Source organism: Danio rerio, chromosome 4 (assembly GCF_052040795.2).
Source record: "Danio rerio strain M-AB ecotype USA chromosome 4, GRCz13ab, whole genome shotgun sequence".
Taxonomy (NCBI): domain Eukaryota; kingdom Metazoa; phylum Chordata; class Actinopteri; order Cypriniformes; family Danionidae; genus Danio; species Danio rerio.
Genome location: NC_141024.2, coordinates 51,433,595 through 51,457,017, shown reverse-complemented (window position 1 = coordinate 51,457,017; position 23,423 = coordinate 51,433,595). Strand labels below are relative to the sequence as shown.

The 23,423-nt window shown below is 40.0% G+C and overlaps 2 protein-coding genes across 2 annotated transcripts in view; both read right to left on the bottom strand.

The window, feature by feature from the left end:
* LOC141381695 (uncharacterized) overlaps window positions 1-23,423 on the bottom strand; it is a 287,837-nt gene that overhangs the window by 111,180 nt on the left and 153,234 nt on the right. The window lies entirely within an intron of this gene.
* LOC137490954 (HMG domain-containing protein 3-like) lies at window positions 255-14,164 on the bottom strand. The gene is made up of 24 exons (XM_087248548.2): window positions 13,261-14,164; window positions 13,038-13,177; window positions 12,537-12,741; window positions 12,345-12,449; window positions 12,040-12,230; window positions 11,820-11,961; window positions 10,824-11,460; window positions 10,479-10,747; window positions 10,288-10,407; window positions 10,169-10,216; window positions 9,962-10,042; window positions 9,807-9,884; window positions 9,117-9,338; window positions 8,935-9,028; window positions 7,674-7,926; window positions 6,212-6,533; window positions 5,682-5,857; window positions 1,788-1,838; window positions 1,392-1,712; window positions 1,034-1,232; window positions 727-882; window positions 551-639; window positions 406-466; window positions 255-317 (listed from the first exon to the last, which is right to left on the bottom strand). The coding sequence occupies exons 1-7, from the start codon at window positions 14,162-14,164 to the stop codon at window positions 10,883-10,885; spliced, it is 2,265 nt and encodes a 754-aa protein (XP_087104674.1). The 3' UTR covers window positions 255-317; window positions 406-466; window positions 551-639; window positions 727-882; window positions 1,034-1,232; window positions 1,392-1,712; window positions 1,788-1,838; window positions 5,682-5,857; window positions 6,212-6,533; window positions 7,674-7,926; window positions 8,935-9,028; window positions 9,117-9,338; window positions 9,807-9,884; window positions 9,962-10,042; window positions 10,169-10,216; window positions 10,288-10,407; window positions 10,479-10,747; window positions 10,824-10,882.

Below are 23,423 nucleotides of genomic sequence, written 5' to 3'. Positions count from 1 at the left end.
ACTATGATTGAATACATTATTATATAAAATATTAAACATACTAGATTATGATTTAATGCATTAAGTCTGTTGTATTTTAATTAACTGGATTTGTAAATAGATATTGTTCAGTTACTTAAATATTTTCAGTCATTTATTGTTTTTGTTGTTGTTTTTTGTTTTTAAATCATTAAGGATTTATCAAACTCTTTAGTATTGAGTTGAGGGAATGAACATTATCTTATTATTCACAGAATAAATGATAGTACTCTGAGTAATTTTCTCACACCAAACTTTATTTTTTTATAAATTTTCATGAGGTCCTACAAGTCATCGAGCTGTAAAAAATGCAGAGAAAAATTGTGACAAACAATACTTGGATTAATAATGTATTTATTATATATAAAATAAAATAAAATGCTTTACATTCTTGTTGGGGAGATTTTTCATTTCTCGAGCAATTCTTCTGTTAAATTCCTCAACTTCACTAAAAAAAAATAAATGCTGTTGTCAGAAATTGTGTTTAACATAAAAACTTAACAGCTTTTGTACAAAAAAAATGTAAACATACCTTGCGTGATAAATAGGGCCCTGGAGGAAGACATCTTCAACCTCCTGCCAAGACAAGCCTTGTAACTCGGAAATGCCATGAGTTATGGCCTGTACAAACATACAGATAAATCAATTAATAAAATAAAACACACACTGCATTACCTCTGGGAGGAGACATCCACAAATGAACTCCACCTCATCATTGAAGGTCAGCTGTGTTTTGGTTTTATTAAGAATTCCTCTGATGTAGTCACAAATGATTGACTGGGACTGCTCATTCTCAATGTGGACAGGCACTTGAGAACGGGGTTTTAGTGGAAACCAATTTGACCTTTTCCCACCGAGTATATCCTTTGGGCCATAGAAGGAAATTATATTTCATATGTAAATGCACAAGTAATTAATTATATTTGGCAAATAATAGTTAAATTGTCACTTGACTATATTTAAGTCAACCATACTCAGAGTCTAGAGGAGTAATTTAAAGTGGAACCATCTATACCACCAAATGCTGCTCTGCTGATTTTGATGTGATAATCAAGTCCACTAATCTTTAGTCATTCCTTTCCCGATCTTGAACTGCTTGGACATGTGCCGGAAGATTGGATGTGGTTTTTCTTTTCACCCTAAAAAGGGGCAGAATCTTTCCATCCAAGACACTTCTTGCCTCCTTAGTCCAGAAAGTAAATCTGTGCCCATAGCTTTTAATAACAAGACAAGACAAAATCCATATTAACTGGTCACCGGTAAGAGAGATTTTAAGTATGTTTTGTTATTCATGTTACAAGTTGTTGTACTGACACAATATAAATTTTTAATTTTACAGATTTTCAAGAAAAAATAAATAAATACTGACATACCCATCAATTTGAAATCGTTCCATGAGTAGAAGGCACCACCACTGACGGATGATAGGCATATCCATCTGAAAGAAAGACTGTTTAGTCTGACAGTTAACCAACATGTTTTTGTTAATACATGATGTTGGGTGTGCTTGCAATAACCATGCCCCCTTTTTTTTTTAAAGATATGTTGCTTAGAAGAAAGCAAGATAATATACATTAAAATAGTTACATTTTAGCTATGATTAAGAAAAGCACAAACAAAATAAAGTTACATAAATAATAAAATAAAACCTCCTGGAACTGAAACCCAATGCCACACACCATTGAGAGGGTGTACTGAAAAGAGAGAAGCCACAGTCATTTACAATGTTTACAAAATCTTTAAATCAATTAACTCAATTTATATCTTACCAAGAGTACAAAAACACCACAATCATCCCCTCTTGTCTGACGTGGCAAAGCCTAAAATAGGCAAAGCAAATCAATTTTATTTTAGAATAATGTACAAAAAATTTAATTGTTGTAAAAGTATAAAATAATTTTTTTTTTTTAAGTTGATTCCTCACTGGAAATTCAAGAGTTCACACTTAGCTGATGATTGATTATAAGCAAGTTTGGCATGCTGTCCCGGGAGAGAGCCCTGAGCTCGAAGGTTCTTGAGCCCTGGGCTCCCTCCCGTTTGGAGAAAGAGAGGGGAGCCTCGAGCTCAGGTAGATCTCGACAACTCCCCTTTTTATAATAGCTAAAGATTAAGATTGAAGGCTATTAAAAGATATGCTGCATTATTAGATTACCTGTATTGAAATTTAGATTTAACGATTAACTTGTTGTACATGTTTTTGGAATGTGGGAGGAAACCGGAGAACCCGGGGAAAACCCACGCAAGCACGGGAAGAACATGCAAACTACACACAGAAACGACCACCGGCCTGTTAAGGAACTAGAACTGGTGACGTTCTTGCTGTGAGGCGACAGTGCTAGTCACTGAGCCACCATGCTGCCCTATGGAGGGAAAGGTGAAAAGGTAGGGGTGGAAGGGGGGGATTCTTCAAATCGAAGATGACTGTAGTGAAAAAACCCTGGCTCTTTATAGTGGTTAGGAATGGCCTGATTGGTGGATCAAGCATGCTAATGCAGAACCAGCCGTGTTCAATCATAATCACGTACTCCTCTCGAAATTAGTTTATGAATAAACTTCACTTCAAGAGTTCACACTTAGCTGATGATTGATTATAAGCAAGTTTGGCATGCTGTCCCGGGAGAGAGCCCTGAGCTCGAAGGTTCTTGAGCCCTGGGCTCCCTCCCGTTTGGAGAAAGAGAGGGGAGCCTCGAGCTCAGGTAGATCTCGACAACTCCCCAAAATGCTCCACTCGGGACAGCAGCCGCGTATTTGAAGAACCCCCCAAAAGGCACAGGAGATTAATGCCATATCCGGCTGCTGAAAAGTGATACAGAAATAGCTTGGAGGAGCAACAGAGACTGGTGTGGGTGTAAAAATTAACTGAAAGTGCTTATGTATGACTATGTGTGCTCCCGGGTCCTGTTAATTGTAAGGAACAGCGGGAGAGTGAGTGGGGTAAGTGTAAAGGTTTAAAACATATGTGGTGAGTTTCGTAAAGGTTTAGTATAGTAGTGATGGAAAATGAAGCTGTAAGGTTCTGCGGAGCTGTAGCTGCAGATGAGAAGCGGTTAACTGATTAACCGCTTTGGCAGTCCAATGGGGGTGTGTCAGTAGTGGTATGGATAAATGGTAGTGTGCGTGAACTCCGGTGGAGCGACACTGCTGCAGCAGTGGTGCAAAGGGGATGAAGCTCGGCTGAGCGTCTCTGCGACTGCAGAGGTGCGGTGGTAGTCAGTACTAAGGGGAAGAATACGCTTCTGCAGCAGCGTTTTAACTGCTTTAGCAGTGCTGGGAGTGACAGAAGTGGTATAAGTGTAATGGAAGTGTGCATGAGCTCCAGCAGAGCGTCACTGCTGCAGCAGTGGTGCAGGGGATGTAAATGATGCTCGGCTGAGCGTCTCTGCTGCTGCAGAGGTGCAATGGAAGTCAGTATTTGTAAGGGAAATACGCCTCCGCAGGGACGTTTAACTGCTTTAGCAGTGCTGGAGAGTGTATCAGTATTAGTTTGCTAAATTAAAGTGTATATGCGCTCGCTGAGCGTCACTGCTGCGGCAGTGATGTGGAGGGGAGTGATGCTCGGCTGAGCGTCTCTGCGACTGCAGAGGTGCGGTGGTAGTCAGTACTAAGGGGAAGAATACGCTTCTGCAGCAGCGTTTTAACTGCTTCAGCAGTGCTGGGAGTGACAGAAGTGGTATAAGTGTAATGGAAGTGTGCATGAGCTCCAGCAGAGCGTCACTGCTGCAGCAGTGGTGCAGGGGATGTAAATGATGCTCGGCTGAGCGTCTCTGCTGCTGCAGAGGTGCAATGGAAGTCAGTATCTGGAAGGTAAATACGCCTCCGCAGAGACGTTTAACTGCTTTGGCAGTGCTGGAGAGTGTATCAGTAGTGGATTGCTAAGTGGAAGTGTATATGCGCTCGCTAAGCGTCACTGCTGCGGCAGTGATGTAGAGGGGAGTGATGCTCAGCTGAGCGTCTCTGCGGCTGCAGAGGTGCGGTGGAAGTCAGTATCTAAAGTGAAGTGCGCTTTGGAGTGCTGATTAACAGCTGTGTAGCAGATAGGAATCAGGCACAGTAGAGCGACTCTGTGGCTGCAGGGGTGCATAGGTATTCAAAGTCTGGTGCATTATATGTGTGAAAGCAGTACATGTTCCCGCTAAGCCTTTACAGCTGTATTATAGCGGGGAGTGTGGTGATGGAAAATAAATTGATACTACAATGCAATGTAATTAAGTGGAGCTGCTGTAAAGGTGTGATGGTGTTCAGTATGTAAGCAATACGAGTTCCCGCTAAGCCTTTATGGCTGTATTGTTGCGGGGAGTGTGGTGATGGAGAATAAATTGATGCTACAATGCAATGTAATTAAGTGGAGCTGCTGTAGAGGTGTGATTGTAGTCAGTATGGAAGCAATACGAGTTCCCGCTTTGCCTTTACGGCTGCATTATTGCAGCGGAGTGTGATAATGGTTAAATTTTTGAAAAGTGTACATGTGAGCTCTTAAAGAGCTTCACTGCTGTGGCAGTGGGAGCTTAGGGCTACCCCTGTGGGAGTCCGAGCTGCGGAGAATGAGTGCAAGTGAAATTGAAAAATTATGAAGAGGAAGAGAAGGGAAGTTTAATAAAATAAAAAGTTTAGTAAAAATGAGTCCTATGCAACTAAGACAGAAAGTAGGAAGAACAGACAGAGTCGTGCTGCTTGGAAACTAGGTTGAAGTCTGCAACCGAGAATCAGCTGGGCTTCTCTGAGGAAATATTGGCCGAGGCAAATTGAGGATTTAAAGGTGTTAGGGGACCAATGACAGAGTTTATATCTGTTGTTGGAAGACTGTTCAGGCAGGGCGTCACTGCTGCAGCATTGGTGCAGGGGAAAAAATAATCTCAGCAGAGCTTCTCTGCAGTTACAGAAGTGCAATAAAATCAGTGGTGCAGAGAATTAAGGCTAAACAGCCGTCTCTGCAGTTGCAGCTCAGGCAAAGCTTAACTGTTGCAGCAGTGGTGCAGAGGGAGAATAAGGCTCGGCAAAGCGTCTCTGCAGTAGCAGAGGTGCAGTGGTACTCAGTATTAGAGCCTCACACGGAAATACTAAGTACTATTAGCAGTGATATTTAGAGATGAAAGTGAAAAAGGGGCTCAGCTAGAGCGTCACTGCAGTTGCAGTGATGTTAATGGGGTGTATAGTTAAGTGGAGCACCTAAACAGTCGATATTAGTAAGTTTTGAGTGCTCCCGCAGGGACGTTAAATACTGCCTTTAGTGATATGTAAAGATGAAGGTGAATAAGGCATATGCTAGAGGGTCACTGCGGTAGCGGTGGTGCTTTGGGTGTGCAACTCTGTGGAGCATTTCTGCGGCTGCAGTGGTGTAGTGGGCCAGTATGGAGGCAACTTGTGCTCCCGCAGAAGCATTTACTGCTGTATTAGTGCGGGGAGTGCAACGATAGTGGTATTTAGAAAATTCGTAAGTGTATGCAAGCTCATTTACAACGTTCCTGTTGTAAATTGGCAACTGAAACTCAAGACAACCCCTGAATTGGTCGGAGCTGTGGTGAATGAAAGTGAATAAAAGTATAGTATAGTTTAAATTTGGAGAGAAAAAGTTAAAGCTAGAAAAACGGGGAAGGGTAGTGAAGGAGCTCCTATGTTAAATAGGAAGGAAAATAGGAAGGAAACGACAGAGTCATACTTCATACCCAATAATGCATGATGGTGGAAGTTGGCTGGAGAGGATCGTCTGGGCTTCCCCGAGGTGGTATTGCTCTTCTGTGGTGTAAAAATGCTAAGAGGTTTAGAACCAGGGCCGGAGTGGGACACCTTTTCAGCTCTGGAGTTTCAAGCCTCAGACCAGCCCACCTCAGTTCACGACTGACTATATTAAAATAAGTAAATAAATATTTCCAAATCAGTTTCTAATGGCACTATCATGTCTTCTTTTTTTTTTTTTTGCTTTAGAACCTCAAATGTTCTACAACCTTAACAGTATTACATGTCTTATCAATAAAAATGAAAACACTAAATTACTCTAGCAAGGATCGAACCCGTCTTAACCTAACGTGTTAACCACTCGACCACAACAACAACAAAAGAGAAAAGCTGCGGTAAAATAATGAATAAAAAGGCTGTGGTCAAGTAAATAAATTTAAAAAGTGTCACTGCTGAGAGCAACAGATTCTAGAGCTAGGGACACCGGCCCTCGCGGCCAAAAAAAAAAAAAAAAACGGACCGGCCCACCGGGAATTCTCCCGGTCCTCCCGATTAGCCAATCCGGGCCTGTTTAGAACGGGTGTGTGGGGGAACGGATATCATCCTGCATCCCTTCATCCTGTGAAGATAGATCAGATATGGTTAGGTGTATTGTTGGATTGAAATGTCATACTTAGTTCAGAAGACTTAAATTAAAAAGGCTAGTGTGAATATGGCATCGAGGGTGTGGGCTATGTGAGTGGAAAAGTGTCATTTGCAAAGAGCGTAAATGTATTTAGAAATAGATGTGGAGTGTAATAGGTTGGATGAGGGTCAGCTTCTGCAACCAGCTTGCATGATCTCTGAAATGAGAAAAACAAGAGAGAATCAGAAATGACATTACAACATGGTACATGTATGGCAAACACAATGAATTATTTTAGCTGATAACCATGCGGGGCGTCTTAATAAGAGCATGGGCAACTAAGTGCCTTTGTTAATGCATGGTAAGAAGCCTCATTGTCGCAACGAGCAAATATAGTAGAGGTAGGCATTTGTCCCTCCTAAGGATGGCAGATTAAATGGGAAATCTGCTCGTCTAGTGGTCCTGATGTACCTCTTGAAGACAGGGTAGGTGGAATTATAGTGGAGTTTAAACCCCTTGGTTTGTATCTAACGCAGAGTCAATTGATGAAACATCAGACATGTCAGAAATGTCCTCCTCTCATTCGTGGAAGTCAAAGCAGGAAGTTTGTTTCTTTGCCGTTTTCACATCTAACCAACTTGCCATTATAAGCTTATGGCTTATAAGTGTGTGGACATGAGTCACTGGGGCATATTACGATTGGACTTCTATGCCTAATGCGTTGAATGTTTTTCAGTAGCAGAGTAAATTTTTTAGAAGTTAAACTGCTATCAGATGTGGCAGTTTTTTTTTTTTGTTTTTTTTTATTTATACATTTTATAATTATTTATTTTCTTTATTATTTATTTATTTATTTATTAATTTATGTATTTATTTATTTATTTATCATCAGCCAACATCAAACCCTGAACTTATAATTAATGTCACCATTTAGTAGTAATTGTGTAAATGTAATGATAATCATTCATGAGCTTGTCATGAGAGAGGGTGGAACCATCTCAAATTTTTTGAGAGTTCATTGGATGGTGACGCTTTTCCTTTCAGCTATTGGCTCGAAGGAGTGTCAATCAAAGTTGCAGAAAAAGGCTGGCGGCCATTTTGTTTGCCAGAGAACTAGTGTTATGATTGGAGACGCTACTCTATTGAATGCACCACAGCGACTAGTTTGGAGGATTAACATGGATGTTTATCAATGTATGCATAAGTTGTGGACTGATGTTTTTAAGGATTGGATTGTCTAGAACCTTGATTGAGAGGTGAGTCATTCTATTCACGCTAGAATCATCCTTTAAAGATGGATGTTTAATCTTAGTTGTAGTTTGTGAGGCTTCCCCTTAAAAAGTATCATGCATGTTACCGCTGATGCACCCCTAGAAGAGAGTTCAGCTTGGATCGCAGGCATCGAGAGTTTAGGCAAAGTTCATGGATGGTGATCGAGTTTTTACTGTGATCTTGTTGGAGAATTGGTTTGAAGACACAGAGATTGCATTGTGTGAGGCAATTTGAAGTAGAAGGTTGAGAAGTTGTAGTTGGATAAGTTGTTGAAGAAGTTGTTGTTGTTGGAGAAGTTGATGTAGCTGGAGAAGTTGTTGTTGGAGAAGTTGATGTAGCTGGAGAAGTTGTTGTTGGAGAAGTTGATGTAGCTGGAGAAGTAAGGATGGCTGACGTGAAACTGACGTTTCGACACAGTGTCGAGATCCCGAAGCGCAAGTGTTTCGAAACACTGCACCGAAGCATGATCCGAAACACCCAGGTCACGTGACTAAAGTGTTTCGAAACACTTGGTCACGTGACTAAAGCGATTCAAAGCATTGATCATTTCAGAGGCGTTTCAAGACCCGGAGAATCTGCATTTGACTGTCATGATCAAGATATCAACTGTGTCTTGTATGGCTTAGTGGACCGTGCGTTTGCTCTGCAGTACTGTGTTTCAAATTTGTTTTGGGTTCGAATCCCGACTAGTCCAAATACTCCAAAATCATGATTTTATATATTTTAACCATATGTAACTGTTTTATGGTGTAGTCTAGATAGGATACAGCTGCGGATATGCCATCAATTTAGCATCATTTTTGTAACACTGTAAAACAATAATTTATATTTTTACAGTACTGTGATGGTTTTAGGTTTTGGATAGACGTTAATAAAATACAATGGGAAATTTAATTAATAATATAAGTAATTATTGTTAACTTCTGGCCACAACTGTATCTGATCTTGCAACAACCCTGTTTTATGAACAAAACAATACAAATTTATTTACAAGGTGTTTATTCTTATGTCAGAGCAATGTTGAAACAAAACGACACAATAACAAAGCATTACCAACTGGTATTAAAGCATTTCAAAATAATTGTTTCAGTCTGTATTCGAACCCATTATTCCCACATGGCGATCACGAACTCTAACCGCTCGACTAAACCATTTGCAGATTCAAGGCTACAAAGTGGGATTTCATACCCTAATTTGCTCAACTGTTCTTTGCTGAAGCTGTTTCAGTGAAATACAAATAAAATGACCACTAGGTGTCACCGTAGAGTGGTGTTTCGTAACGTTTCGAAGCTTCGACACATTTGCTTCGATAGTTTCAGTGTTTCACGAAGCCTCGCTTTGCCCACCACTATGGAGAAGTTGATGTAGCTGGAGAAGTTGATGTAGCTGGAGAAGTTGATGTAGCTGGAGAAGTTGATGTAGCTGGAGAAGTTGATGTAGCTGGAGAAGTTGATGTAGCTGGAGAAGTTGATGTAGCTGGAGAAGTTGATGTAGCTGGAGAAGTTGATGTAGCTGGAGAAGCTGATGCAGAGCAGTGTATTCTTCAAATCGAAGATGACTGTAGTGAGAAAACCCTGGCTCTTTATAGTGGTTAGGAATGGCCTGATTGGTGGATCAAGCATGCTAATGCAGAACCAGCCGTGTTCAATCATAATCACGTGCTCCTCTCGAAATTAGTTTATGAATAAACTTCACATCATATCCAGATTTTTCAGTCCATGTCCCATGATCCACTTGGTAAGCAATTTTCCTGTAAACAAAACATATTAGTAGTAATACTAACAATTACAGCTCACCTCAACTCTAGAACACCATGCATAAAAAAGGCTAGATGAACATAGCCAGAAGTTCAAGAAACGGCTATAGGAACGTAGCCAAAAGTGACAGAACTATAATACACGGTTAGGAAATAAATAGAAATGGCTATAGGAACGTAGCCATATATCACATAAAGGCTGAAACATGTCTTAGTTTATTGATAGACCTAAAAATTGCCCTGTATTCCTCATCTCCAAATCCTGATTCATGCTCTGCGTACAGAGAGTCTAAAAACACCATCTCTCTTCGAAGCGGCATCATTATCTACAATGTTTAAGGTGTAAAAATATTTCTTTTGAACATTATTGCTTCTTCCAAGATTTTTCAGTGTTTTATTTTAGAAACACACACATTGCAATACCAATTAATGAATGCACTAGACATTTCAATATTTTCTTACACAGACGACAAAGTGGTCTGGTCCATTGGCATTTGTCCATGCTGGAAAGGCTAACAGGTCTTTCAAGTCTGCATCTTCCTGAAATTGATCAGGACAGTTATGTTGTTTAATTTAGGTTGTACTTCTCACACAGTAAATACAATACATACACGCACCGGTAATCCAGTAACAATGTTGTTAGGAGTTTCTTTCCACACAGGGACAACATAAAAGTCCTCAATGTATATGTCCTTGCCCTACATGAATAAAAAGAAACTGTTGACAATGACATGAACATTTTCACACAGTTTAGAAATTGTTTTTTTTAAAATTTGGATCAAGTTAAAACAATCTACATAAATATTATGTTTTATAGTACATACAATTTGTCGAGCCATTTCACAAATAATCTTCATGCAGGCGTTTCCAATCTGCAATAAATACTTTGATAAGTCAATGTTTTTAATAAAAAAAAGTTATAATAAAAAAACAGACTGCTTACATGGGAGTCCATGTCCCTCAACAATCCAAGGCTCCAAAATTCTTCTCGAATAAGGCACACTTGCCCCTCCTTCAAAATTATTTCACTGCCAGGGCGATTTCGGTCCAGCACATAATCAAGCTGTAATAATAATAACAATAAATATGTGTGTGTGTGTGTGTGTGCGTTTATATGTAATGGTAATTGTTTACCAGTTTCTCTTGTAATGGATGCCAGTCCCTCTCCCAAGGCTTAGTAGGTTCCGAAAAATTCAGAAGAGTGGTAGGTTCACAAGCTGTTTTTTCTGTAATTAGTACTGATGACAGAGGAGATGTGACTGATGTTATGCCTGGTGATGCAGCGGTCGTTTGTAAAGTCACAATATTTTTTGGCAATGCTGTCAGTGGTCCTTAGAGTACATTAAAGCATCAAAATTAGAAAATAACACATAATAATTAGAGAACTGTGGAGGATGGATTTTCTATAAATGCAAATATACACATAAGTACAGTTATGGATAAAGTGATGTATTTGTTACAAAGTAAGGGAAACATTACCTAACACAACCTGGCTGTGGTCATTCATGTGAATGTTTGTGTTGAATTCCTTTTTTATGTCATGTAGACGTTTCTCGTTTTTTTCTGACATTGTAATGGTGGATGATGTTTCGCATGAGGAAAACATGTGTGGATGGCAATGCCATGTTCATAAAGTAGTTATTTTTCTTTAGCTTTGAAAAAAGCTGTTCTGCAGCCTGACTGTTAACTTTGCCAGCTAGTTGAGGCACAAGACGAAGCTTCCTCAGTGAATCACGAGGATCTTTTGTGTTGTCTTCGTGAAAGCGGTCATACAGAACATAGTGTTCTGCAGAACCAGTTATTGGATGACCATCCGCATCTGGACTTTGCTTTTTTGCAGTGAGCCATGGCAGAGTTACCTGTAATTTTCCTGATTTTGCTTTTGCAATATTTTCAGTGGTTGGTTCGAGTAACCTTCCCTCGAAAGGTGTGAAAGTTATGGGTTGCCTCAAATTTGTGTGGGTGGACAGTCCACGGGCAAAGTCATAAATAACAACATTAGCCAGATGCTTCCAAGACAGAAGCATATCTGCAAAATCCCGTGGACTTTCTGCTCGCAGATTACATTTTATACTGTAAACTATGCCACAAGGACACATGATGACCGCCCAAGCTCCTGGAACAGACAAAAAAGATAAGCAAATAGTTAAGAAAACATAATCAAATCCTATTAATGACATTGGGACTTAAATTACCATAGGTTATGATGGAGGGCAGTGGCATTAATCCTAACAATGTATACTTTTAAAAAATTTAAAGATGCAGTGCCTCAGAGATGTAAATACACTCCCCCACACGGAAAGCAACAATACACCCTGGTGTCAGACGAGGCCACCTCCAACACCCCCCAGAGCTGTACACCACCAGTGACTCCCCAAATCAGTGCCAAGCAGAAAACAGGACCCATTATGTCTATGTGACTTTGTACATTTCTGATTTATTTGTAATATTTTAATGTGCAACATTGAGGTTTACCTGAAGCAGCCCAGATCTTTTCAAAAATCTTGTCATAGGCCTCCCTTGACCTCATCTCCTCCGAAAGTCGCAGGAGTAGATCTGTGCGAGAGCCTTTGGCATCTAAACCACACTCTTGACACAGTCTTCTTATCACTCCCACCTATCACATAAAACACACATGTTAAATGAAATGCCAACACTGACAAATAATACATATAATTAGCATTAAATATTTTACTTTCTGTTTTGAAAGTTCGTCCTTTAAGCGATCTTCAGAGACAGTTATTTCTGTTCGTTCTGCAGTTTTTGCTTTGTGCACTTTCTCAAATTCAGTGTTGAGAACAACATTCGCTATGCGAGTCTTACTCCCGATCCAGGGTGCCCAAAAGTTGTAACTAGGTGTAACACAAAATGGATTGTTTTTTTGACCTTTAGGACAAACAAACATGTTAATACATCAGTGAATTTAGATTGTACTCCTGAAAACACTTATGAAATTAAATAATGATGACATGCCATTCCTGATATAATAAATTTCCTTACTTGAAAAAAATCCTCGAGCAATTCGTTCTTCTGTCAGTGCCTTCCAAAACATATCTAAATCCACCTCTCCATTAAAATCTTGTGGAGGCTGTGAAAGATCACTCACTAAAGAAAATAAATACTTACTATAAACTTACTAATAGTTTTACTAATAAGACTTACCGCTCTGCAGTAAAAAGGAAAGATATTTACCAGAGAGATGAAAGGATGCCTTCATGTGGAGGTCCATTATGACCACAGGTGGATGGTCACCACTAGATACACATGAATACTCGTATTCATAGTCAGTTAGGGCCTCAAAATGCAGATAGCCGTGGAGAAGAGTAACTGCTGAGGGGAACTGTACACCTGTAGTTACCTCCAAGTACTCCACTACTCTGCTCACTGCTGTATGCACCTATGATAAAGAAATCACAGTTAATCAGTACTTATATAGGCAAGGCAAGGCAAGTTTATTTATATAGCACATTTCATACACAATGGTAATTCAAAGTGCTTTACATAAACAAGAATAAAAGACGGACGTAGCACAGTGCTCATTCAGTAAAGGCACAGCTAAACAGATGTGTTTTAAGTCTTGATTTGAATGTGCCTAATGTTGCCTAACATAAAATCAACACTATGAAGAAATCCTATTGTTGTAAAAAATATTATATTGTATAACATATAATATATGTATTGTATAACGATTACCTGCAACAGGTTTCTTATGGTGAGGCAGAGAGAGAGTTCAAGGAGGACATGGTCATTGAAGTTATGCAAACCATAAGCCCACTCTTGGTAACGGTACACCATTCCACAGAAAGGACATAATTTGTAGTAGGTTGAAATATCTGCAGATACAGAATGTAAATTAAATGGTTTAGTATATTTTTCATAATTAAAATAAAAAAAAATGTAAGTAACTATTATCCACCTTGGACAATTCCTGTAGTTGTAAGAATTTTCGCTTTACGTGTAATGCAGACAGGATCACTGAGCAATGTGCGGTCTGAGCAGTGGTAGCACATTGTCTCATCAGGGATTAGGTGTTTTGGAAATTCCTTATAGTCTGAAGAAAGCCTCAAATGACTGGGAATAGTAGATGGTAGCTTTTTATTCATTAAGATGTATTCTACCATGCTCTTTACTTTAGCAATGTCCTTTGGAGGGTAATTCTCACTTTCATCACTTTCCTCCATCGCTGCTGCCTGAAATTCTTCAGCGCTTTCAGTGCTCCGAACTTTTCGGAAGAGTTCAGGGTGAATTTGAAAGAGGTGCCATTTTGCTATGTATTTATGGGTACATGATCTCTGGGTTTTTGCACAGGGACAGTGCCATGAATTCTTCTTGGTGTCATATGATACCATGACTCTGCCCAGTCTACTATAATATGATATATTAGGCTCGCAGACCGATATGAACCTTTTTGTTGGTGGGACTCCAATCTTGGATTCAACTGACAGTGGTGCATTTTCTTCTTGGGCTAGTTTTTGACGATTTACACACTGTTTTATTTTGTCCTGCCCAAACCACTTGCTTTTAACCATTTCTTTTAAACTTTCTTCTGTGAGTGAAGGTGAGGTTAAAAATGTTTTGCAGTATGAAACTGACCGGAGGTGAACACATTTGTATGACAGCAGTCCACTTCTCCAAGCCAACTCCATATTAGTCTGGCACTCATTTAATTCACATGAAACACGATGTGGTTCCCCCCATATTTTTATTTGCACATGGAGTGGAGTAGCAGCTCCATAAAAACATTTGTGGACCATATAGACTCCATTCTGAGGGTCTATGCACTCACTGTCAAGATGAGATGAGGAAGTGATGTCCATCATTTTTGGGGTGTGTTTACGTTCTATATGTCTTTTTAAATTTTTAAAGTCGCATATCAAATCACATTTGGGACATTGCTTTGGTTTTTTCCGACAATTTTTTTTAAGGGCCTAGAAATGCCAGAAGTGGTGGGCAGAGCCATGTCAGTGGATAGAGGCACATGTGTGGCGGGCAGAGCCGTGGCAGTGGAGAGAGGCACATGTGTGGCGGGCAGAGCCGTGGCAGTGGAGAGAGGCATATGTGTGGCGGGCAGAGATGTGGCAAAAGTTGTGGTGGCTTTAGTGTGAGGGGTTGGTGGTTGTTGTTTTTGTTTGCCTAGAGTCCTAAATGTTTAACAAAATCAGGTTTTCTTAAAATGGTTGATCTGCAGAAGAGGCAGTGATAATGTGGCTGACTTCTGCAGAGGCGTCCACATCTGTGTATTGTAAATTCTGAAAAAAAAGCAGTATAAGATTGCACTTTAAGTTTTCTTACAATTTTTCACTTTAATAAGATGTACATTTTTAAATATTATCTTCGTGCTGGACTGATCTATTCAAATGTGCCTGCAGATGTGATTGCACTTTTTTTAATCGTGTTGGTTGGAAAACCGAGGCATCACAAAATGGACAATGAAAATATGTGCAGCATTTGGTGCACTGTACAGGTACTGGCAGAGACCCCCCTTTTTGAATTGTAATATCCATTGTTACGCAAGAGCGTATTGGGTTGTTTCTGTGCTGCTGTGTGGGTGTGTCTCTTTTTCCCTCTCTCGTCCTGTCCCGTTCCTGTTTCCAGGTTACCCCGCCCTAATTGGACGTGCTGCGTGCGTGCGCTGTGGTTGGTGCTGGGAGAAGTCAGCATCTTTTGAAAAGGAACCGACGGAGTCAGATCGCTGGGGGGAGAGACGGAGAGTTTTTCTAAGAGTGTGGTGTTCGTGTGGAAAACATATCATAGTGCTTCTGGTTGTTTATGAGTTGTGAACATTAAGGTGTTCTCTCCCTTTTTCCTCTCCCCTCCAATTTTTTTTGTGACTTTCAAATACTGTTTGATAAAGCTGTGAGCTGAGCGCCGTAGGGACTGAGTGCCATTTACTTTGACACTGATTTTCTCCTGTTTTTTTGTTTAGTTAAGGAGTAAGGGTAGTATTTGTAATTTATTTTCTTCATTTATTTTTGATTCAGTAGGTAAGTTATCTTCGGGGTGGAGTTAGTAAATGTTTTGTTTGTTATTTTGGCCTTGCTCAGCCCTGAAGCTTTTTGTTTGCGCTCATTTATTTGTTTATTGTAAATACAAACCTTTTCCACCTTCTCACAATAAAATAACCTTAAAGGTCATTTAAAAATCAAACCTGCTAACTGTTTATTTATTTTCTCTATAATTTTTATGTTCGACTTCAGCCCTAGACATTTTTGAGGTCGTAACATAAATTGGGGGCTCGTCTTTTGGTTTGTGAGAAGAAGAGGAAATAGTTTATGTATTTTACTGTTTGCAGAAACTGGAATATATCGACTCTGTGTCAGCTGTTTCAACGAACTGTCTTGACTGCATGTGGGTGGTAAGTCAAACTTTTGACTATCTGTTCTCTTGTGGTGTGGGAAAAATTATTCGGATTGGATTATGGAGTTTGACTTGATTTTTTTTACACTGGCTCCGAACAAGGAACAATTAAATGGCTGCCGCAAAGATGATTTAATTAAAATTGCTATTTTTTCAAAATTCCCGTGTCACAGAATGAGTCTAAAAAAGCGATTAAAAAGTACCTACATGATGAATTGGTTTTGCAACAAATTCTACCTGACGAAACGGTAGAGCGTGGTGCAGAAGCGAGCGCTGCTACGCCGGTCACGGCCGACGAGAAGCCTTTATCTGCACCGCTCTCTTCCGCCGAGCCACGTATGTTACCGTCTTCAGCGCAAGCGCAGGCTAATGCTGCGGTGACCGCGTCAGATCCAATGTTGGCAATAAAGTTGAAGGAACTGGAATTGGAAGTTAAACGGGCAGAGACTGAGAGTAAAAGGCTTAGGGTAAAGGAGCTAGAGCTGGAAATAGAGAGAGAACGACTTCAGAGAGATCGTGGTCTGTTTCAGCAGGTCGGGGTTTCTCCGATACGTTCACCTACCTCTCCGTCATTTGCTCAGCTACCCAGTGGCCCTGCACTAGCCTCATCTAGTCCTGCTGCTGCCGTAACTGATCCTGTGAGTTTGCCAGCATTTGATGTGAGTAAACATATTAATTTGGTTCCACCATTTAGAGAGGCAGAAGTAGACAGTTATTTTACTGCGTTTGAGCGTGTGGCAGCTACATTGCAGTGGCCGAAGGAGATGTGGGCTCTCCTGCTGCAATGTAAATTAATTGGCAAAGTGCAGGAAGTGTGCTCCGCGTTGCCAGTGGAACAGAGTCTTGTTTATGACGTTGTTAAACAGACTGTCCTCCGTGCATATGAGCTAGTGCCGGAGGCATACAGACAAAAATTTAGAGCTCACAAGAAAACAGACAGACAAACATTTGTGGAGTTTGCAAGGGAAAAACGAACTTTATTTGATAAATGGTGTGCTTCAAATAAAACCACAACGTTTGAGCAATTGAAAGAGCAAGTTTTATTAGAGGACTTTAAGAGCTCCGTGTCTGAGAATCTTGTTATTCATTTGAATGAACAAAAAGTAGTGTCTCTGTCCTCAGCTGCTGTAATGGCAGATGAGTTTGTATTAACACACAGAACAGTTTTCTCTCCTGTGGTCAAAGGTGCTGATAGGGCTGCTGTCCAGGGTCCTGAAATGCAGGTCAGAGGTTGGATCAATAATACTGCTAAACCAGGGCGAGGGGCTGGGTTCAGCAATAGAAGGATTCCTCAAAACCGCTCCGGGGACGGTAGGGTGTGTTTTTTCTGTTTGGATGCTAATCATTTGATAGCAGACTGTGAGGCCTGGAAAAAGAAAAATGTGTCAGTTAAACCTAAAAGTGTGGGGTTTATATGTGCAGCTACAGAGGAGACAGATTTAAATTCAGACCAGAGGGGGTTTGAACCTTTTATGCTGTCAGGGTGGGTGTCACATGATGCTGAAAGTGTTCCTAAACCAGTAACTATCTTGAGGGACACAGGTTCAGTTCAGTCTTTGATGCTTCGAAGCACTCTTAATTTGTTATCTGATTCTTATACTGGTTCTGATGTCATACTAAGAGGAGTGGGTTCAGGCTGTGTTACAGTTCCCCTGCACATGATATATTTGCAAACTGAATTAGTGACGGGAAATGTTTGTGTTGGAGTGTGTTCTGATCTTCCAGTAGAGGGAGTTCAGTTTATTCTGGGCAATGATCTGGCAGGTGGGAAAGTTTTCCCTGTTCCTATTGTGGTTGATACCCCAGTCATTGATGCAATATCAGATGTATCTATTCATTTCCCAAATGCATTTCCTACATGTGTAGTGACGCGGGCTCAAGCTCGTAATGAAGGGAAGGAGATGGATTTATCTGATAGTTTCATGCAGATGTCTAGTGAAAATACATCTGAAGATACATGTCTTGACAGTAAGCAAATTACAAATCTGGCTGAAATACTGGGTGGTACTGACGTTCACTTAAAAGTTGGGCGTGCGCAGTTAATAGACGCGCAAAGAAATGATCCTTCACTGCGAGAGTGCATTTCTGCAGCAGATAAGGGCACTGTTGTTAATGGCAAAGTTCAATATATCTGGGAGGATGATTTGCTAATACGTAAGTGGGAGGACGATGATTGTGTTCATCAAATTGTTGTGCCTGTGGGTTATCGTTCGCAAATTCTAGCGCTTGCACATGACCATGTTTTTTCTGGCCATTTAGGAGTTAGAAAAACCTACGACCGAATATTGCGATATTTCTTTTGGCCAGGACTTAAATCGGATGTGTCTGCATATTGTCGTTCATGTCATTCATGCCAGTTAGCGGGCAAACCAAATCAGGTTATACCTCCTGCACCCCTGCATCCAATTCCAATCACAAGTGAACCGTTTGAGCGTATATTGATTGATTGTGTTGGCCCATTGCCAAAATCTAAAGCTGGTCATCAATATATATTAACCATAATGTGTGCAGCTACGAGGTATCCGGAAGCAGTTCCGATGCGCAATATTAAAGCCAAAGCAGTCGTCAGAGAACTGATAAAATTTTGTTCCACTTTCGGTTTGCCGAAAGTTATCCAAACAGATCAAGGCTCTAATTTCACATCGACTTTATTCTCGCAAGTGTTGCGTGAATTAACTGTTAAACATCAGCTGTCGAGTGCTTACCATCCTGAGTCTCAAGGCGTACTAGAACGTTTCCATCAAACGTTAAAATCTATGTTGCGCACATTTTGCGTGGAAACTGGACGAGACTGGGATGATGGTTTACCGATGATGATGTTTGCAGTACGAGAAACCGTTCAGGAGTCTTTGGGTTTCAGCCCGGCTGAGTTAGTATTTGCACACAAAATCCGTGGCCCCTTAAAACTGCTCCAAGAACAGCTACTAAGTGTCAATCCTCACCCTATGTCTGTTTTAGACTATGTGAATAAAATGCGTGAACGTTTACATCGTGTGTGTGAAATAGCACGAAAAAATTTGGCTGTGAAACAAGACAAAATGAAGAAATGTTTTGACAGACATAGTACTAACCGGAGTTTTCAGGTGGGCGACTCCGTGCTGGTATTACTGCCTGTCCCTGGGTCTGCTCTACAAGCACGGTTTTCTGGCCCGTATCCAGTGGAACGAAAACTGAGTGACACCAATTACGTTATTCGTACCACAGATCGTAGGAAGAAAACTCGTGTTTGCCACATTAACATGCTTAAAGCATATGTAGGCAGATCCAGTGATGCTAAAAATAATTCTGTCGTCCCAGTTGCACTTGTGTTTAGTGTTGAGTCTGAATTGGATGGATGGGTTGCTCGTGAGGAAATGGCAGTACCACCCAGACTTTCAAATTCAGAAATATTAAAAGGGTTAGATGAGCATTTATCTTACCTTGATAATTCCCATCGAAAAGCTCTTGTACAGTTGTTAACCCAGTTTTCATCTCTCTTCTCTGACACCCTCACTCAAACCAACGTGTTGTTTCACGATATTGAAATTGTGAATTCTTCTCCCATTAAACAGCATCCATATCGGGTTAATCCATGGAAGAGAGAGGAGATGAAAAAAGAGGTGGAGTACCTGTTGCAGAATGGCCTTGCAGTACCAAGTTCAAGCCCGTGGAGCTCGCCCTGTCTTTTGGTGCCAAAGACAGACGGCACATTCAGGTTTTGCACAGACTATCGCAAACTGAACAGTGTTACGAAACCAGATTCTTTTCCTCTTCCTAGGATAGAAGATTGCATTGATCGTGTGGGTGCTGCTAGCTATGTCACTAAACTAGATTTATTGAAGGGCTATTGGCAAGTGCCGCTTAGTGCACGCGCCTCTGACGTCTCTGCATTTGTGACACCGGATAACTTCCTGCAATATACAGTCATGGCTTTCGGGATGCGAAACGCTCCAGCCACCTTCCAACGTCTCATGCAGAGAATATTGTCTGGTGTGACAAATTGCGAGGCTTATTTGGATGACGTAGTCATTTATTCAAATTCATGGCCTAGTCACATTAACACCTTGCGTGAAGTGTTTTCACGGCTTGCCAAAGCTTCTTTAACAGTAAATCTAGCTAAGTGCGAATTTGGTAAGGCAGTGATTACTTACCTTGGCAAGCAGGTGGGTCAGGGGCAAGTGCGCCCTGTTAACGCTAAAGTTGAAGCGATTAGGGAATTTCCTGTGCCTAAAACGAAGCGCGAGTTGCGACGTTTTTTAGGGATGATCGGGTACTATAGGGCTTTCTGCAGGAATTTCTCCACCATAGTATCCCCGTTGACTGATCTGTTGAGCACAAATAGAGAGTTTAAGTGGAACTCTGAGTGTGATCATGCTTTTGGTGCAGTTAAAGATCTCCTGTGTAGTGCGCCTGTACTTTCAGCACCTGATTTTACGCGTCCTTTTCAACTTGAAATTGATGCAAGTGGAGTAGGTTGTGGAGCTGTTTTGACTCAGGAGAGTAAACTTGGCATTAACCATCCGATATGCTATTTCTCCAGGAAGTTTTCCAGAGCTCAGAGACAGTACAGCACTATTGAAAAGGAGGCACTGGCATTACTTCTGGCGTTGCAGCATTTCGAGGTGTATGTTGGAGGTAGTTCTGATCCTGTGATGGTGTATACCGACCATAATCCCCTTGTTTTTCTCACGCGGATGTATAACTCCAATCAGAGGTTAATGAGGTGGGCACTTGTAGTTCAAGAATTTAATCTTGAGATACATCATAAAAAAGGATCCGAAAACATTGTTGCAGATGCTCTTTCACGTGCTTATTCAGTTTAGTGATATCGTCAAAATTAATTTGACTCTTGTGGATGGGGGTGTTACGCAAGTGCGTATTGGGTTGTTTCTGTGCTACTGTGTGGGTGTGTCTCTCTTTTTCCCTCTCTCGTCCTGTCCCGTTCCTGTTTCCAGGTTACCCCGCCCTAATTGGACGTGCTGCGTGCGTGCGCTGTGGTTGGTGCTGGGAGAAGTCAGCATCTTTTGAAAAGGAACCGACGGAGTCAGATTGCTGGGGGGGAGAGACGGAGAGTTTTCTAAGAGTTTGGCGTTCGTGTGAAACATATCATAGTGCTACTGGTTGTTTATGAATTGTGAACATTAAGGTGTTCTCTCCCTTTTTCCTCTCCCCTCCAATTTTTGTGATTGTCAAAATACCGTTTGATAAAGCTGTGAGCTGAGCGCCGTAGGGGCTGAGCGCCATTTACTTTGACACTGATTTTCTCCTGTTTTTTCGTTTAGTTAAGGAGTAAGGGTAGTGTTTGTAATTTATTTTCTTCATTTATTTTTGATTCAGTAGGTAAGTTATCTTCGGGGTGGAGTTAGTAAATGTTTTGTTTGTTATTTTGGCCTTGCTCAGCCCTGAAGCTTTTTGTTTGCGCTCATTTATTTGTTTATTGTAAATACAAACCTTTTCCACCTTCTCACAATAAAAGAACCTTAAAGGTCATTTAAAAATCAAACCTGCTAACTGTTTATTTATTTTCTCTATAATTTTTATGTTCGACTTCAGCCCTAGACATTTTGAGGTCGTAACAGCATATTGGATAGGCTATGAGCGTAAAAAAAAGTTGATGGAAACATCATGATGCACATAACTTTTGAAATATAGGCATAAAAAAACATGCGCTAAATCTTCACCACATGTTTATTGTGTGCTGACATTGTCCTCTGAGGTGAAAGTCATTTATTAAACACAGAAAAGATTCATGTAGCTTCTCCTACCGCAGTAAATTCTGTTTTTACTGTTGAGATTTGGCGCCAGTTAATCAGGAAGTGACGATTTTGTTCTTTTTGAGTCATTAAATGGAAACGCTGATTCTTTCATTCATTTTCTTTTTGGCTTAGTCCCTTTATTAATTGGGGGTCGTCACAGCAGAATGGACTGTGTACGTTTTGTTCATTTGTTTTCCATTTTTAAACGGAATAAAGGAAAGGAAAAAAATGGCCGTTTTTCCGTGTTTTTTTTGCTCACGAGAAAACGAAAAAACGACATTTTGGCTGGATTTTCGTTTTTTGGTTTAAAGTAGGAAAACGGATAAACGACTTTAATATTTATTTTACACATGTAGGCGGTGCTGAAATGCCCACTTTCCTCTAATTGGTCAATTATTATTATTATAACCTTTATTTTACCAGGAAAGACACATTGAGATTAAAAATCTCTTTTACAAGAGCGTCCTGGCCAAGATTAGGCAGTACACAAGTCACATGAGTCCAACAGACAACAAACAAAAAACTATTTACATTTAACATGAATCACACAGACATCTATTCAAAACATCTACAAACCTGTTTCAACTTCTAAAACTTTTTAAAAGCATGTAGTGAAATCAAGTCTTTGAACTGCAACTGTGTTTGCAGATTATTCCAAGCAAAAGGTGCTGCGTACTTAAAAGCCTTTTTTCCCATCTCAGTCCGCACTTTAGGGACAAAGAGTAAATAAATATCCTGTGAGTGAAGACCATAGTTAAGAACAGGCTTTTTGCAAATATAATTCTGGAGATATGATGGGAGTAAACCCAGTATAGATTTAAACTAAATCTGAGCTCGTGACGTCGCCCTCAAAATAAAAGCCTTACACGCAGGCTTTTAATTATTATTATTTAATTATATATAAACAAAGTTTACATATTCTATCATTTGAACCACACACAGTTAGCAGGCTTACATTCATTGCACATGTATAAATTAAATAAAAATGTAAATTAGCAGTATTTTTAGACATTTTGTCATTAAAATAAGGTCATAGTTTACTGCCAAGTTTCTTGCTGCTGTGCACCTGATGCTGAGCAAAGATGGCCATTTCCGAGCAGCACCTGGTTTGTATGATTGTTTCAGAGCAAGGGCTTTATATTAATAATAATAATAATAACAATAATAATAATAATTATTATTATTATTATCACTTAGTAGTGTTTTTATTGTTTAGTTTTTTTTTCTTTTTAATAAATGTTAACAGAACAAAAATAAGAACACATTGGGCCCTGCTATAAAAACAGGTTACCATTTGTTTTTGTTTTATTTTTTCCTATTTTAATTATATATTGAAATTATTTCTTTGATAATTAATACTATTTTATTGCAACGCCAAAGTAGGCTTGTCTTATTATTTTTTGTAATTTGCTGTTATTGTTATTGTAGGCTACATGGCAGGCTTTGCGAAATTTTTTAAATAATATATACTCATAACCTTACTAATTCGAGAGCCGAACCTAAAAAAGTTTAAGTGCAATAAGCCTGTACAATAAAGTGAGCCGGAATGCATATTTGCATATATGAATGTCTTATCTGCCTAGCTAATCCATTGCAATATTGCATGTTCCACTATTGCACTGTGTTGCCAGTTGGCTACACAAACTGTGTTATGTGAGATGTGTTCACATCTCACATAAAACCGCCAAGTGGTAGTTTTTTAGGACAACAGTATCTCCAGCAGAAAAGATATCCAAAAATGCCTTTTTAGATGGCATTTCTGCATATTGTCTGGTATATAAATTGTCACCACGTAGGTCTTCAGCATAGCCTCAGGACATGCACAAAGGCAAGAAAACAAAGGAAAAAGTACAAATGAATGAAAACAAGTAGCAAAGTATGTCATCTTGCCATCTCATCACTTCAGTTTACAGCAAACGTGGCATTAAGCATTTGCATAAGTTCATTCATTTTCCTTCAGCCCAGTACCTTTAATTATCAGCAGTTG